The sequence below is a fragment of the Prosopis cineraria genome, unplaced genomic scaffold (assembly GCF_029017545.1).
Source record: "Prosopis cineraria cultivar Desert tree isolate PC_DT_omini unplaced genomic scaffold, ASM2901754v1 PC6, whole genome shotgun sequence".
In the NCBI taxonomy this organism is placed as follows: Eukaryota; Viridiplantae; Streptophyta; class Magnoliopsida; order Fabales; family Fabaceae; genus Prosopis; species Prosopis cineraria.
In genome coordinates, this window is record NW_026555337.1 from 37,064,694 (window position 1) to 37,079,587 (window position 14,894).

Genomic DNA, 14,894 nt, shown 5'->3' on the forward strand with positions numbered 1-14,894 from the left:
TTTTTTTTGGAGAATAATGGTAAGATATCACGTAGATATATTATATTTAGTTATAATTACTATGATATTTGTTATTTTGTTTGGGAAAAAGGATATCTTTTGAATTTGATTAAAATTATCTTAATTTTTTGTTCTATATTTGTCATATTTTAAAGATATCAAACTTATTCTAATATAAACTTTACATTTATATATTAATAATAATAGATAATAGATAATAGATCAATATATTCTTCTTCATTCACAAGAAATAAATATAATTTTTTAAAATAAAAATATATATCTAATCAAGCAGACATGTCTATAACAATGCATTAATGTATAAAGATTAATGTATAAAGAAGAAAAAAATTGAGTTTTGAATAAGCATTTAAAAATAATCTAAAAATATTCATAATAAGAAACTGAAAAAGTAATTCTAATAAAAATATTCATAATGAGTTATTTTTCCTTTGACTTAAGTTGTTTTTTATAGCATTGAAGAGGATATATTTATTTATTTATTTTTCAAATATCCATGCAATATATCCCTTTAATCTCCCTATAAGTTATCTGTAACAAAATCTCGTAAACCAAGGAAGTTAGTTAAATTAGTTCATAGTTCGTTAACAGTATTCATACCAATAAATCATATCAAGTGCTTTATAATAAGATGCCAAAAAAAAAAAAAATTCTAAGAAAAATATTCCCAATAAGTATTTTTAAACTTTGCCTAGTTCCTAAGTTGTTTTTGATAGCATTTAAAAGGGTATATCTAATTTTTAAAACCCCCATTCAATATATTTTCTACATTCTATTTATAAGCTACCTCTGATAAAATCACATAAATCAAGAGGTTAATTAAAAATAACTCATAATTAGTCAATAGTTTTTGGAAAATCATATCAATTGCTTCATATAGATTTTCTAAAATAACTTATAGTAAATAATAATATAAAAATTTTTAAAAGATAATTTATAAATAGAAATGGACATGCTAGTAACTTATAGTATTTCACCTATATAATTAAACTCTTTTAAGAACGAAATGAATTAGTCTACGCAAGAGAAAGAGAATGGCAAGAGAGGAGATAAAAAGAGGGGAGGTTGAGAAAAATATGCATCTTACTTAATTTATTGAATCATTCAAAGGTCAAACAGACAAGAGGCAGTTAGGATTATTTATAAAAACCTATGTATATTTATTTAAAAAGAAAAAAATATAACATAATCCTTAAAACATAATGATAAGAAAATCACATTAAGCCGTTAGGATTTTTTTCTTATTATAAAAAATACATTAAATCTTAATTAACTAAAAATATATTCTAAATATATTTTATTACATTAATATTATAAATATTCATATGTAAATAAAAATATATAATTCTAATGAAATAACCATAAAAATATAAAAGAATCCTAATATTTTCATGAACTCATACTTTTTGAGTTTGTTGAGTCATTTCTGGTTTCATTTTAATTTTTTAGAGTTATTATGCATGATATATTTACTCCGTGAAAAGAGGATGGATGTGATTTTAATTTTAAATTATTGTGGCGATTAAATTTCACCTTTTTTATTTTTGTAAAATTTACTGAGAATATAAATAAATGAAGAACGCAGGACCATAGAAACTAGAACCCACGTCTTATTCTTCTTATCTCTCTTTTATATTGATAGCCAGTGAGCCGAAGCCTCGCTTCCAGAAAAGATCCTCGAATGGCTTCTTGTGCCACGCATTCGTCTCTTATGCTCACTCCTCCCACTTCCTCTGTACATGCCCAAGACCTCACTCCCTCGCTTTCCTCCTTCAATCCTCAACCCTTGTCTAGAAATTTCTCTCTTTTCCATTGCGTTTGAAGTCTAGAGCGAGGATCTCCTGCAAATGGATCGACGTAAAATTGCAGAAGGAAGCTGATTCTAGGGTTTCCCATGTCGTTTTGGCTTCTTTCGCGACGGAGGCCAAGGTTGCTGAGAGTGGTGGCCTGTCCGCCGCGAATGCTGTGACTAAACCCAAGACTATGAAAGGGATGGCTGCATTGCCAACTCACATAAGGCACAAGGTATGCATAAATTATTGGATTTTGCTTTGTATAGGTGTTTTTTTTGTTACTCAGGGATATCAGTTTCAGAATCTAGTGTCTCTTTATGAAGAAAATGCATGCCTAATGCCTTTTCCCCTTTATTATTCAATATGGCTTATTTCGTATTGCTTTCTTCTTTAATATTTGGATCCGAATTCCGTCGATTCATATTTATTCCCTTTTGTGGTAAATTATGATTATTGTTTCGTAATTTAACTGTAAAACTTGCTATCATGGAATCGGGATGAATATGCAATTTCAAAGCATCGTCATCACACATTCAGATAGCCAGTTGGTGCAGTTTAGTGTTGAGGGATCTGAGTAGTTTGTAGGTCTTAAACTTTCACCTCAGTACTGTCATTTATCATCTGCCGAAAGAAAAGTAGTACAGGGTCATGCGGTGCCTTCTTTATAGATTCTTACTTTCAGTTTCATTATTATTTACCCACAGTTTTGGTTTAATCTTATAGAATGTCATACGGCTGGGCTTTACTTATGTGCTATTCTCAATGAATCATGGGGGTTCAGAAGTTATTTATTCTCATGTTCTGTTTCCCCCTTTTAATTAAGGTCTAAGATTTATACCCATCTGTATTATGCAATGGTGATTGTACATGTTCACTTGTCAACTAGAAGTGGAAATAGACACTTGTATATTTTTTGGTGGTTCTTACGTTTATCTCAGAGTCACAGTCAATGCAAATATTTATTTTGATTTTTGTTTTTTTTGAAACTTACATACTTACTTGATTTCCGCTGGTTGCCAAAATGATCTAAATGTCGTTTATGTTCTCTTTTAAGTTCAGGTGTTTGTTGTTTCATTGAGTTTCAAAGGCTAAATGTTTTTTTGTTGTCTCACCAGCTGAGATTGAAGAGGTTCATAGAGATTCAAAGACAGAGGGATATGATGACGGAGTATGGTCTAAAATCAGCTATGTTTATGCTAACACCAGCAGATACAAAATTCTTAGGAAAAATAAAAGCCCATTTTCGTTTCAACATTGACCCTAAATATTATGATCAACAATTAACAGCAACAGTGAGTCTTCTGCTCTTTGCTTGATTTTGTTATTATAAACTTCTTATAAATACAGCAGTAACACATAAATTTTCTGACTTTTATCCGATCTTAATAGGTAAATTTACCCAAGGGAACTGGAAAGTCTGTCAAGGTGGCTGTTCTTGCTCAAGGTACTCATGCTGTGGATCATTTTTTCTTCTGATTAATTCAAATTTCCAATATCAAACAAAGACATATTTTATTTTACAAAGGCTATATAAAAAATAACCGTATTCATTATGTAAACTTATGTGAATGATGTTTTTTTGCCTATGTGGTGGACAATTTGTTGTCTTCTATGCTGTCTTTCCAAAAGGGGGAAAAATTATAAATGAGCATGTATGAAAGCCTCTTGTCACAATGTGCTTAAAGTTCATACTATTCTGGATATTTGGGAATTCTCTAAAACATTAAGCAGATAAAAGATACTGACATACTGCCTGCATATATATATATATATATATATTCGGGATGAAGCCTTTTACTAACTTACATAATTATTGTTAAATAATTACATTCTACTAAGACCTCTCCAATAGTTCGTTTTCTGGGAATTGTGTGCGTGTGCATTTCTAATCTTCTTTTTTTCCGTAGGGAACATTTGTGATACTTGTCTAATTGAAACCGAAGAGGGTTAACTTGCTTAGTTTTATAAGCCCTTGGATTAGTTATTATTATAATTTTGAATTTATGATAATTGTAAGCTAAGGAACTTAACAATAATTTAGATCAAGACCTTCTGATTCATATTTCTGAAACATTAAATAGTTGAATATTTCTACATACTTGTCGGTGATTTCATCCTGAATAGGCATTTTTCTTCTCTGACATTTTTCAGTGTGCATCACAGTACTGACTTGAGGTAACATAAACTGCTTAAATAAATGCGGTCCATTTAACTTATTCAAGAAAAAAATAAAGGTCAATTTGCCTATTTAGATAACGTAGACTGTAATGGGTGGTCATATTCTACCCATTTTCATTTTTTATTCATAGCATTTACCATAATGTTTTTTCTTCATTATGTAGGTTAATTTAAGTTACAGTTTTGTATTAAATCAATATGACTAGGTCTAACTTTTCTAGAAGTCTGGAGTGGGAAAATGAACAAGAAAATGGAAGTTATTGAAAAACAATTTCTTCATATAGATTAAAGTAAGTATTCCTGACCTGCTGTTCAGGATTCATGATTATCCCTGTTAAAACAAACATAGAATAGATTTTAATGCTTCTAATAATTTCTCAAAACATAATTGCAAATAGTGATCTCGATGCTACACATCTATCATGTATGGTATTATGGTAAAATGGGTTGTGTGAGCGTCAATATTAATAATTTGTTGATAAGGCCTGGGTTTTCTGTTTTAGCTATCGAATAAAAATGAAAAGGGAAAAGATCAATTATGCTACCGATCATAATATAATCCTATTATTTCCAACCAGCCTTATTGCCACTCATAATTTAAAGTTTATTGTTCTAGGTTTACAGTTGGATGAAGCAAAAAATGCAGGGGCAGATTTTGTAGGTGGAGAGGACCTTATAGAACAGATAAAAGGAGGATTCATGGAATTTGATAAATTAATTGCTTCTCCAGATATGATGCCTAAGGTGTTGCTTTTTCTTGCCAATGCTAAACTTTTACTTCAATTTTTGTTTTTTAAATTGTTTCCTGTTTATTGTCAGTATTCAAAGAACCCAGGAAATAATGTTGCCTTGAATTTTCAATAAGTAATCTGAATGGTTGCTAGCTGGTTGAATTATTAACAATTTTTGTTGAAATCCACTCATTTGGAGGTTAAAAATTCTTCTTCTGCTTGGTGACATGATATGAGATAAACCCAATTGACTCTTGTTTTCAATATAAAAAAGCTTGTGATGAGATGCTTATCTGCTTCAAACTATATTGTAATAACTAACAAGACCTTAGTATGGGGTTAAAGTTAATTTTGTAATGTAATATAAGCCGTTTTTCATTACATTTATAACATTTCTCCCTAGATTGAATGGTTGGTAATTCTGTATGCATTATTTAGAGGTGGTTTTTTTTTTCCCATTTAAATCTTCAATCATGCTTGTACCAGGTTGCTGATCTAGGGATGATCCTGAGGCCAAGGGACCTGATGCCTACTGTAAGAAATGGTACTGTGACAGCCAATATTCTTCAGGTATTTTTATCCACTTTTCTATGGTTTACAAGCACTTTCTATAAGAAACACATTTTCTATTTGAACTTGAAAAACTATTTGTAGCTTTTCAATTTCTCCCTGACCCCCTTCTTCCCCAAAACCAATGTCTACACAATTAAACATACTTGCCCCATCAAATTATATTTTCTGTCTGTTCTTTTAAATGGAGATGTGGGAGAGAAGTCTGGATTCTCTCTATTCTAGGTGGGAAAATGACTCATTTTGAAGTATTTCTTGCTGTCCAATTGATTAAACAGTCTAGATTTTTGTTGAAAATAAAAAACCATTCTTAACAGATGAGGATGGTACAATTTTAAATTAACTAATGTTGCTTTTGGATTTAGATTTGGATTTGGATCCTAAAAATATATAAATCTAAATCCAAATCCATATTTTATTGTATTATAATTCTCATGTAATTTTAAATCTTCCTTACACTTCCATTATCTGTACTAGTCACTTTAACTCTTGTTCTCTTCCTGTTTTCATTTCCCAAATCCCCTTTTTTCACTGCCTTTGAATTTAAAATTTTTTATATTATCTAAAATTTAAATTCAAAGCCACCAATCCAAACCCTTCCTAAAGGTTAGAATTTGTAGAAATGGTTGGCTTTTCCACTTAAAATGGAGAGTATCCTTGGGCATGGTAGAGAACTTTTGAGGGCTGAGAATTTTCTGCTCGTGACAAAGAAGCAAGTCCCTTTTATTTTCAAATGCATTTACTTAATCAGAGTTCCTTACTCCTTTTTTCAGGCTATAACAGAATTCAAGCTCGGAAGGATCGAATACAAGGCCGATAAAACTGGAACTCTGCATTTGCCTGTCGGAGGTGCTGACTTTTCGGAAGAGGACATATTCATGAAGTTCGCTGCTGCAGTAGTACGTTCTAACCTGAGCTGCTTGTGCCTATGCATTTACTCACAAATGTGGTTTTGAATTTGATTGATTGTCATAATATTTCAGGAATCAATGGAAGCAAACAAACCACCTGGTGTCCAAGGTGTGCACTGGAAAAGTGCACGTCTATGCGCATCACGAAGGGGACATTGTGTTTGGTTAATCATGGAAGAGTTGCTGGATTACAAGCTTCCATCTGATATCAAAAGTTAGGCCACCTGTAAATGCTCGCTTGCTTCGTTTTAATCAGTTCTCTGGGGTGTGGCCTCTGTTCGATCCTGCGCCAAATATCTAATTAGTCAAAAGATGGTTTGAAAAGTGACATAGAGCCCAGGGAAGGACAAGAAGACGACCTTTTGGTGGCTATATCTAGGCTGAAATCTGGCTCCAATAGTGTGCTGACCCCAGAGGAGAATAATCTTGTATTTAGTGAATTTTCTTTTTTATGGCATTTTTATGTTTTTAATCTTTCTATATATAGGTTTTGATCAGATGCTTCAGCTTCTATTTACTAGGCTATCCGAATGACTTATTATTATTATTATTTTCAAATAAAGCCTGAAAGCACAAGCTTGGTTTTTGTTGGTGGCAATTGAACGTTTCTGGATTGAACTATGCAATTTTTCTTCTGTTGAACTGTCGATATAATTTTGCTAATTTGCGGAAAATATGCATTTTTGATATATAACAAGTTTGAAACAGGAAAACAAGAACTGTAAATAATCCTGTTGGTTATATCCTCGAGTATTAACGCTTTGTAGATTAGCGTCCCTTCTCTCTATATGATGTACATGACTTGGATGAGGGATTGGCGGAAACTCCAATGGGAAATGCAATTTTTTAAAAATAAAACTGATATACTGTCTCTGTTTTATAATTTTGCTAAAACTTAATTTTAATCCTCTAATTTTATATAAAATTTTAATTTAATTACTTGATTTTATAAAATATGTTTTTAATTATTTAACTTTGACATCGTTAATTTCAAATGATTATTTTTTACACCACACATTGTTATTTTTAAAAAATTAAACTTAATAAGTTAACATTTGATAATATTTTGTCAATATTTAAAAATTTAATTTAAAATTTTTTTGTGATAAAATTAATAATGTTAAAATTAAAGAACTGAAGATGTACTTTATAAAATTAAATGACTGAAATGAGATATTGTATAAAATTAAAAGATTAAAAGTATACTTTAGCCAATATGACTGAAATGAGATATTGTATAAAATTAAAAGATTAAAAGTATACTTTAGCCAATATGTTAAGAAAAAGTAAAAAGGTGTTTTACAACAATGTAGGCCTTTGAGCCATGTCAACAACAACAACAACAACAACAAGCCTTTATCCCACTAGGTAGGGTCGGCTACATGGATTGCAAGACGCCATTGTGCTCTATCATTTATTAAGCTTTTAGAAATATTATTAATTAAGAGATCACGTTCAACAACTTCCAAGAGTGTTCTCTTAGGCCTTCCTCTACCTCTCTTAATCGGACTCAAAGTTATATGTTCCACTCTTCTCACTGGTGCCTCCCTTGGTCTTCTTTGTACATGCCCAAACCATCTCAACCGATTTTCTACCATTTTTTCCTCAATAGGTGCCACCCTCACTTTTTCACGTATGTGCTCATTTCGAATTTTATCTTTACGTGTATGTCCGCACATCCATCGTAACATTCTCATCTCTGCTACTCCAACTTTATGCTCTTGCTGTCCCGTTAGAGCCCAGCATTCACTACTATATAACATTGCCGGCTGATAGCAGTACGATAAAACTTTCCTTTAAGTTTATTAGGCACCTTACGGTCACAAATAACTCCTTTAGCTTTTCTCCAATTAAACCACCCAGCTTGAATTCTATGTGAAATATCTCCACTGATTTCGCCATCATTTTGAATAATGGCTCCCAAATATCTAAACTTTTCCACTTGAGGTATGATTTGATCTCCCAATTTCACTTCCAAATTATTTTCGAATAGTCCTTTGAGCCATGTCAAAATGAGAGTAATTAAATCTGAGATTCAACATTATAATTAAAAACATCCAAGATTAAAGATCTTTGTTGAAGAGTTCACAAAAATTTCTACTCATAGCAAACTATTAGAGGGTAGGATCTAGAGGAGCTTAACAAATTGTTCTTGATAATCCAAGAAAACATCAAATGCAGACAGGTAAGATTAAAAAGTCTTGGATCCATTACAGTTGACTGCTACTAGAGGAAAGATTGTATCTCTCGGGACTTTTGCCAAATGGAAACTTGGCAAAAGCTGAGTCTTTCACATTTTTCAAGCCAAATCTTTCATCCCTCACAATTAATAAGGGAGTGGAACACAGGAATGCGATCAAATTCAATTCTTGAAGACATTGAGTCTGCCCTATAGAAAAAGGCCATAGACAAATATTAGTGAAATGGTGAACAGTGCCAACAAAATCCTTGAATAACTTATCAGGATGGGAAATGACTACTTTGTGAAATGTTGCTTTCCTCTTTTGGCAGATTAAATTTAACAAAATAATGATTTGCAAAATGGTATCATTTCATCCTTCCTTGTTTAAAGAGGGTAGCGCAGAACACAACCAAGAAATCAAACCAACATGAGAAATATCCAAAGATCTAACGGACAGAGCTCCAAACCAAAGACTTCTAGTAAAAGGATGAGAACGGAAAACATGATCAAGAGATTCATCCCCATAGCAACCTAACACAGAGTCAGATGCAACATTGAGATGATGATTCTGCAGAACATTACCAGCAGGTAAGGCCAAATGAATTAATTTCCAAATGAATAATAAATACTTCAGAGGCAAGTGCAACTTCCGGATAAAAAAGAGACCATAAGGATATGGTAAATGAGTAACTCCAGAAGGTTCTAAACAACTACTGTAACCCAGCTTCACAGTATATAAACCATCAGGACTAGTAGACCATAGTAAGTGATCTGGTTTATCATAGAAGGAGACAGGAGTAGACAAAATTTTATCAACAATATTATGATCTTAGAGTTTCATGACTAGAGTAGTGTTCAACTCTAGAGGGTACCTGCAAGAAGGATTTTGAACAAGAAGGACAGAGACCTTGATGATAACTAAATGAGAAGCATTATCCCTGTGAAGCCATAATTGAAATAGCTGGCTATGTATTGCTATAGGGTTTGACCGATACTGATCCGGGTCATAGCAGAACATGAAAGGTTCTCAATCCTCTTTCATACTGAGATTAACAAGTCGGCAGTCTCTCAAGTTTGGCTATAGACCTTTAACAGAACCACTTTCTTCAGACCAGCACAGCACAGCCTTCCTTTATTTCCTACTGGAGGTGTAGCCATAGCAACACATAACCAGTAATTCCCTTTACAAAATCATTGCGGAAATTCAAAACTTTTGTTAAGCACCAGATAATAATCCCCCCTTAAGCCCTAAAAAGAAATTACTCAGCCATACCTTTTAATCTTCAATACTTGCTAATGTTGAAATATTCAAACAAATACTTTTATTGATAGTAAGAGGGAAAAGTTACAAGAGAGAATTGAAATTCAGAAAGGCAAGTGAATAAGCTTCTTTGAACACCCGTGTCTTTCTAAAGAGATTACAAGCCTTTATATAGGGTTGGCATTCCAACTTTGATTATATGACTATGGTTAATTGTTGATAAAAAGTAACCCTAATTATTACAAGAAAACAAAATTACTTTTGATAAAATGGAAAAGTAAGGAGACAATATAGCTTTAGACTACTTTTTAGCTTTAGGCTTTTTGACTTTGTCATGTACTTTGTCCGCTACTTTTTGTTTCCACCATTGACAATGACTAATTGAAATGTTTTTACTATACCCCACTTACCACTGTAATTGCCTAAAAATGATATCTTCTGCTTGCAATACACCCTTCCAAAACCAGGATCATATGGTTTTTTAATTTACAGCCACTAGCAGCATCAACAAATTTAAACTTCATTGTATTTCCAAATAAAGAATTTTGTTTTGCTTCAAGTACCCTCTAAATCTGTTTGCCAATAAGTGTTAGATCTACTTGATGAGTGGATTTGATTCCTAAACCACCTTGACAAATTGGTAGGAAAAGCAAGTCCTTACTAACTAAATGAATCTTCTTGTGATTACCATTAAATGATTTTAATGCAAGAAAGAACATAAATGTTGGAAGCTAAGAAACAAATTGAATTAAAGTTAGCTGTGAGGCTTGAGACAGAATCTTTCAATGGATTCCAGTAACTGGTCGTAAATAAGAGATTTGTTACAACCAATATCAACCCAAGCGCCAAGATACTTTGCTAGCAATGAAGCAAATTGAATGCCAAGAGTATTAATGAACTCATGCTGCAATACAATAGGGGTATTAGGACTAAAAACAATACTAGAGTTGTCCTTATCAATATCTAAACCCGACTAGCGACAAAATTTCCCAAGGATTTCTGAAACTGTCTGCAGACTTTCCGTTGAACATTTAAAGAACAACACAAAGTCATCAGCATATAAAAGATGAGAGACAGGATAGGGGTTAGTAGAAGAAATCTTGATCCCCTCCAAGCAACCTTGACTTTCCTTAGTGACTAACAAGCTAGAAAGAATATTTGTAGAAAGAATAAATAAAAATGGTGAAAGAGAATCTCCCTGCCTTATGCCATTAGAGGGTAGAATAGGAGGTGTCAACCTGCCATTGAAATTGATATGATATTGAACAGTGTAAGCACATTGCAAGATAAATTTAACCATTTTATCTAGAAAACTCATCTTTTGAAGAATAGCTTCAATAAAAGTCCACGAGATTCTGTCAACAGCCCTTGAAAAGTCAATTTTACTATTCTTGGAAATATGATTTTGGTGTATAAGATCAGCAGCCAACATAATGTTGTTTGAGATGAGACGACCTTTAAGATAAGCACTTTGAAAAGGTGAGATCAGCTTAGGCAGGACTGCTTTGAGATAATTATAGAGAACTTTGGAAAATGATTTTTTAAGAGACATTGCATAAACTTATTGGCCTTAAATCCTTCAAAGACTGAGGATTATTGCCTTATGGGATTAAGGGTAATATAAGTTTTATTCAGGGCTCTAAGAATGTTCCCTAATTGCCAAAAGTAGGAGACCATTGAGAGAATATAATGATGAACAATGTTCCAATTTTTCTAATAGAATAAGGCATGAAATCTAACAGGACTTAGAGTGCTATCCTTAGGAAGTTGAAAGACAGCATCTTTAACCTCAGAATTAGTAAGTGGAGAACGCAAGATATCAACATCTTGATAATTCAATCGGGAATTAAAATCTAATCTAACTCGGAAAGCAAGATTGAAATTGTAACATCCCGAAAATTATAATTGAGATTAGTCAAATTAATTAAAGGCAAGATACTAAATTCAATCCAATTCAGGTAATTCAAGATTATCATATGATTATCTATCTTATGGGACCTTAATTAAGATTTAGGATAAGGTTATATGTGTTGATGGGTAGAGTTGGTAATTAAAGCGAGGCGGGCTTATTTAGGTTAGGTTTAATTTGTGCCAAGCTTATTTGAATCAAACTTAAAATATCATACCATATTGAAAAAGTTTATATAGTCAAGTCCACCCAAATCCTCAAGATTCCAGGCTTATTTGGACGAGCCTAAATATCTGAATTATAAAATATTATTTTATTTTACTTTTTATTTTGTTATCTAATTTCAATTTTTATCTTTAAAAAATTAATATTTTCATTTTTATATTATTTTATTCATAATAAAAAAGGAAATTCTAGTATTTGGGCTAAGCCCATTTGGGTTTGAGCTTGGCCTAGATTTCTTTAGGTTTATTTAGGCTTCTCAAATAAGCTTGAAATAAAAAAAATCGTTTAAACTCTCAAGCCTAGCTTTAAAATTCTTTAGACTTATTCAGGCTGGGTTGTCTAGCTTGACTTAAATTAAAGCCTCTAATAGGCCATTTTAGGCACTATTGGATGGGTAAAAATTAGGCTTTACAGTATATAAACCATCAGGACTAATAGACCTATTGTACCATACATTGAAGTGGATGGCTCATGCATCACCATGGATCGAGCTAATTCTAGAATTTAAAGTTCACAATGAAACAATAAAAAACAAAATTGGGAGACAAGAGAACACCTAAGAGGCAACATTGCTTTGCTAGGGTTAGAGGTTTTCAACCCTTAGAAGCCCTTAAAATCCAAAAAACTCTTGGGTAGGCTCCAAAACTTCCTCCTCTACCTTTCTTCATAGTTTTCTCCATGGTTTTTGAGGTAAGGTCACTAGGGATCTAAAAATAGGGGAGGTTTCTCTTCGTTTTTGGCCTTAATAGGAATGATAATGCCTAACTAAGTATCCTAAACTTTGATTTAAGCCATTAACAGTGATTTAGGGTTTTAAAGTTGAATTTATAACAAACCCTAGTAATGGTTAGCCAAATTAATGATGATTTGAGGATTTAATGCCAATTGCTAGTTTAATAGGAGTTTAAATAAGACAATGGGACTCAAATAAGGGATTGAAGTGGTTCAAGACCTTAATGGGAGTTTTGGATTTAAGCCTTGATTTTGGGAATTAACCTCGATTAATGGTAATTAGCCATTAATGTTGATTAATGTGCTTCTTGTAGATTGTTACTACTTTGCAGTACTTGAGTGTGTTGGAAGCTCAATCGTCAATAAAGAATACTCTTGGTTTGGTAAACCAAGAATTGAGGTAATTAGGAGTAAAATTCTTGTGTATGTTTAATGTTTGCAATATTGAGTTGTGACGTTCTCATTAGATGTTAATATATGTATTAATTTGTATATGTTGGCTAAATTGTGTAGTCTTAAGTATGATCAATGTTATGGCTATGTTGAACATAAGTGTGTATATAAACACGTTATATGAACATGAGTTGAACTGCATGGTCATAGATGGGTAGGAGTTCATTGAAACAAGTATAAAGATTTGTGAAATCCACATGTTATTGCTTCCACCTAGATTTTGAGCATGGTGGTTGGCCATATTGATTACAGTGCTACTATTGTCATCATTTAATTGGAGATGGCATGGGTTGGGCCAATGCTTGGTATCACTGGTTTCCTGCGAGAGTGTGTGGGTCGAGCATTTATGATAACCCTAAGTTTTTAGGAAAAAGAGGGAATCCATAATTTAAGAATGAGTATGAAAATTTTTTGCTAGGTAACCCCTCACAATTAGAGGGCAGGGGCTAATGTGGTCATATGGATTAGTTCTATATGTTTAGTAGCCCATGGATTCCGTAAGAAAACATAAGGAGAGTAATAATGTTGGAGCATGATCATGTGTATTACACATCATTTTACTTGCATGCTTGAGTTTATTAAGATCATGGTTTATGAAATTCCCATTTTACTTGATCACATTTGCCACTCTTGCATGTGTTTGAATTTATGTGCTTTGATTATTGAAATTTTATATCTTACTCCTTATTGTCAAATACTTTCAGAGACGGTCAAGCTAAGGGCAAGAGGAAAGTATCATAAGCTAGAGACACTTAGTTCTCATTGTAATGTCTTTAGTTAAATTTATGTGTACTTTTGTTAACTTGGGGATCTTATTGTGTTGAACTATTTATTGTTGCATTGTAGCTGAATTGTTGACTGAGGCATTATAGGGTTTTGGCCCTATTAGGATTTGAGTTCTAAATTGAGTCTTTGGTATTTACAAGGGCATGTGTAATTGTAGTCACTAAATTTGTTTTGGGGCCTTAGAAACTATTATAGGCATGTTTGATAGGATTCAAAGTCATTCCACTTTGATTTATGCTGTTAAGTGGTGATTTTATGCATGCATGGTGTTTTAAATGCTTGAGACATGTTGAGCTTTAAATGTGTCCTTTGAGTATGTTATTAAGTCTTTGTGGGCCTAATGGCTAAGGAATAAGAGTTTGGACACTTGGAAAATTGGTTGGCATGGGGTGTTCCAAAATTCCCATATGTTATTGGATTTCTGTGAAACTGAAGCTGCTAGTTAGTTTGCATGATTATTTACATGTGAGCATTTAAATCATTTCAATCGAAGGTTTACGTGCATTGGAATTTGAATTTGCAATGCTATCATAACAAGAGCGCTATGGTAGAGGGCATTGTTAGCCACGATGCATGACATAGAGAGTGTCAACCACAACAAATGGTGACATTGGCAGCGATGAATGCTCTTTGTACCAAAAGCTGTGGAACATAAGCTATTGACCGTAGCAGATGGTGTATTTTTTGCCTAAAATGACTCATTTGATCCCATTTCAATTTAACTTCACTTCTAAATCATTTCCATGCTCCCTAAACTCATTTTATTCTAATTTTTAAAGTAATGGTCTTTCAAACTTAGTTTCAAATTTAAATTAATTTCTAGGATCCTAATTTCATAGCTTCCGTACTTGCCTTTTTAGGGTTGAAATAACCAAGGGTGATCCTACTATACCTGCTATACCATGGTATTTTTTATTACCATGGTAATTCTTAATTAAGATTAAGTATATGTTTAAGGTTATCGTTTAGTTGAGGGTGTTACAGAAACATCCATATTGGTTAAGCTAGTATAAATGTTACTAAATTGAGACCTAGTATTGAAGAGAAGTTCTCCTTGATCGTCCATCCAACTACCAAGTATGGAAGAGAAGGCCTTTGATTGTAATGATAAGTACCTGAAGATCTTTTTAAAATTATAGTTA

General features: G+C 32.6%; 1 protein-coding gene across 1 annotated transcript; it reads left to right on the forward strand.

The window, feature by feature from the left end:
* Positions 1 to 1,638: 1,638 nt before the first annotated feature.
* On the forward strand, positions 1,639 to 6,802 carry LOC129312462 (50S ribosomal protein L1, chloroplastic-like). Its single transcript, XM_054955095.1, has 7 exons — positions 1,639 to 2,046; positions 2,930 to 3,106; positions 3,204 to 3,258; positions 4,609 to 4,736; positions 5,210 to 5,293; positions 6,067 to 6,192; positions 6,277 to 6,802. The coding sequence occupies exons 1-7, from the start codon at positions 2,005 to 2,007 to the stop codon at positions 6,421 to 6,423; spliced, it is 759 nt and encodes a 252-aa protein (XP_054811070.1). The 5' UTR covers positions 1,639 to 2,004; the 3' UTR covers positions 6,424 to 6,802.
* The last annotated feature ends 8,092 nt before the right edge of the window (positions 6,803 to 14,894 follow it).

Bases quoted from the DNA above. Each gene is read 5' to 3' on its own strand.
- LOC129312462 (XM_054955095.1), top strand. From the start codon at position 2,005: ATGAAAGGGATGGCTGCATTGCCAACTCACATAAGGCACAAG. The intron at 2,047-2,929 runs GTATGCATAAAT...TTGTCTCACCAG, and splicing joins CAACTCACATAAGGCACAAG to CTGAGATTGAAGAGGTTCAT. The intron at 4,737-5,209 runs GTGTTGCTTTTT...TGCTTGTACCAG, and splicing joins CTCCAGATATGATGCCTAAG to GTTGCTGATCTAGGGATGAT.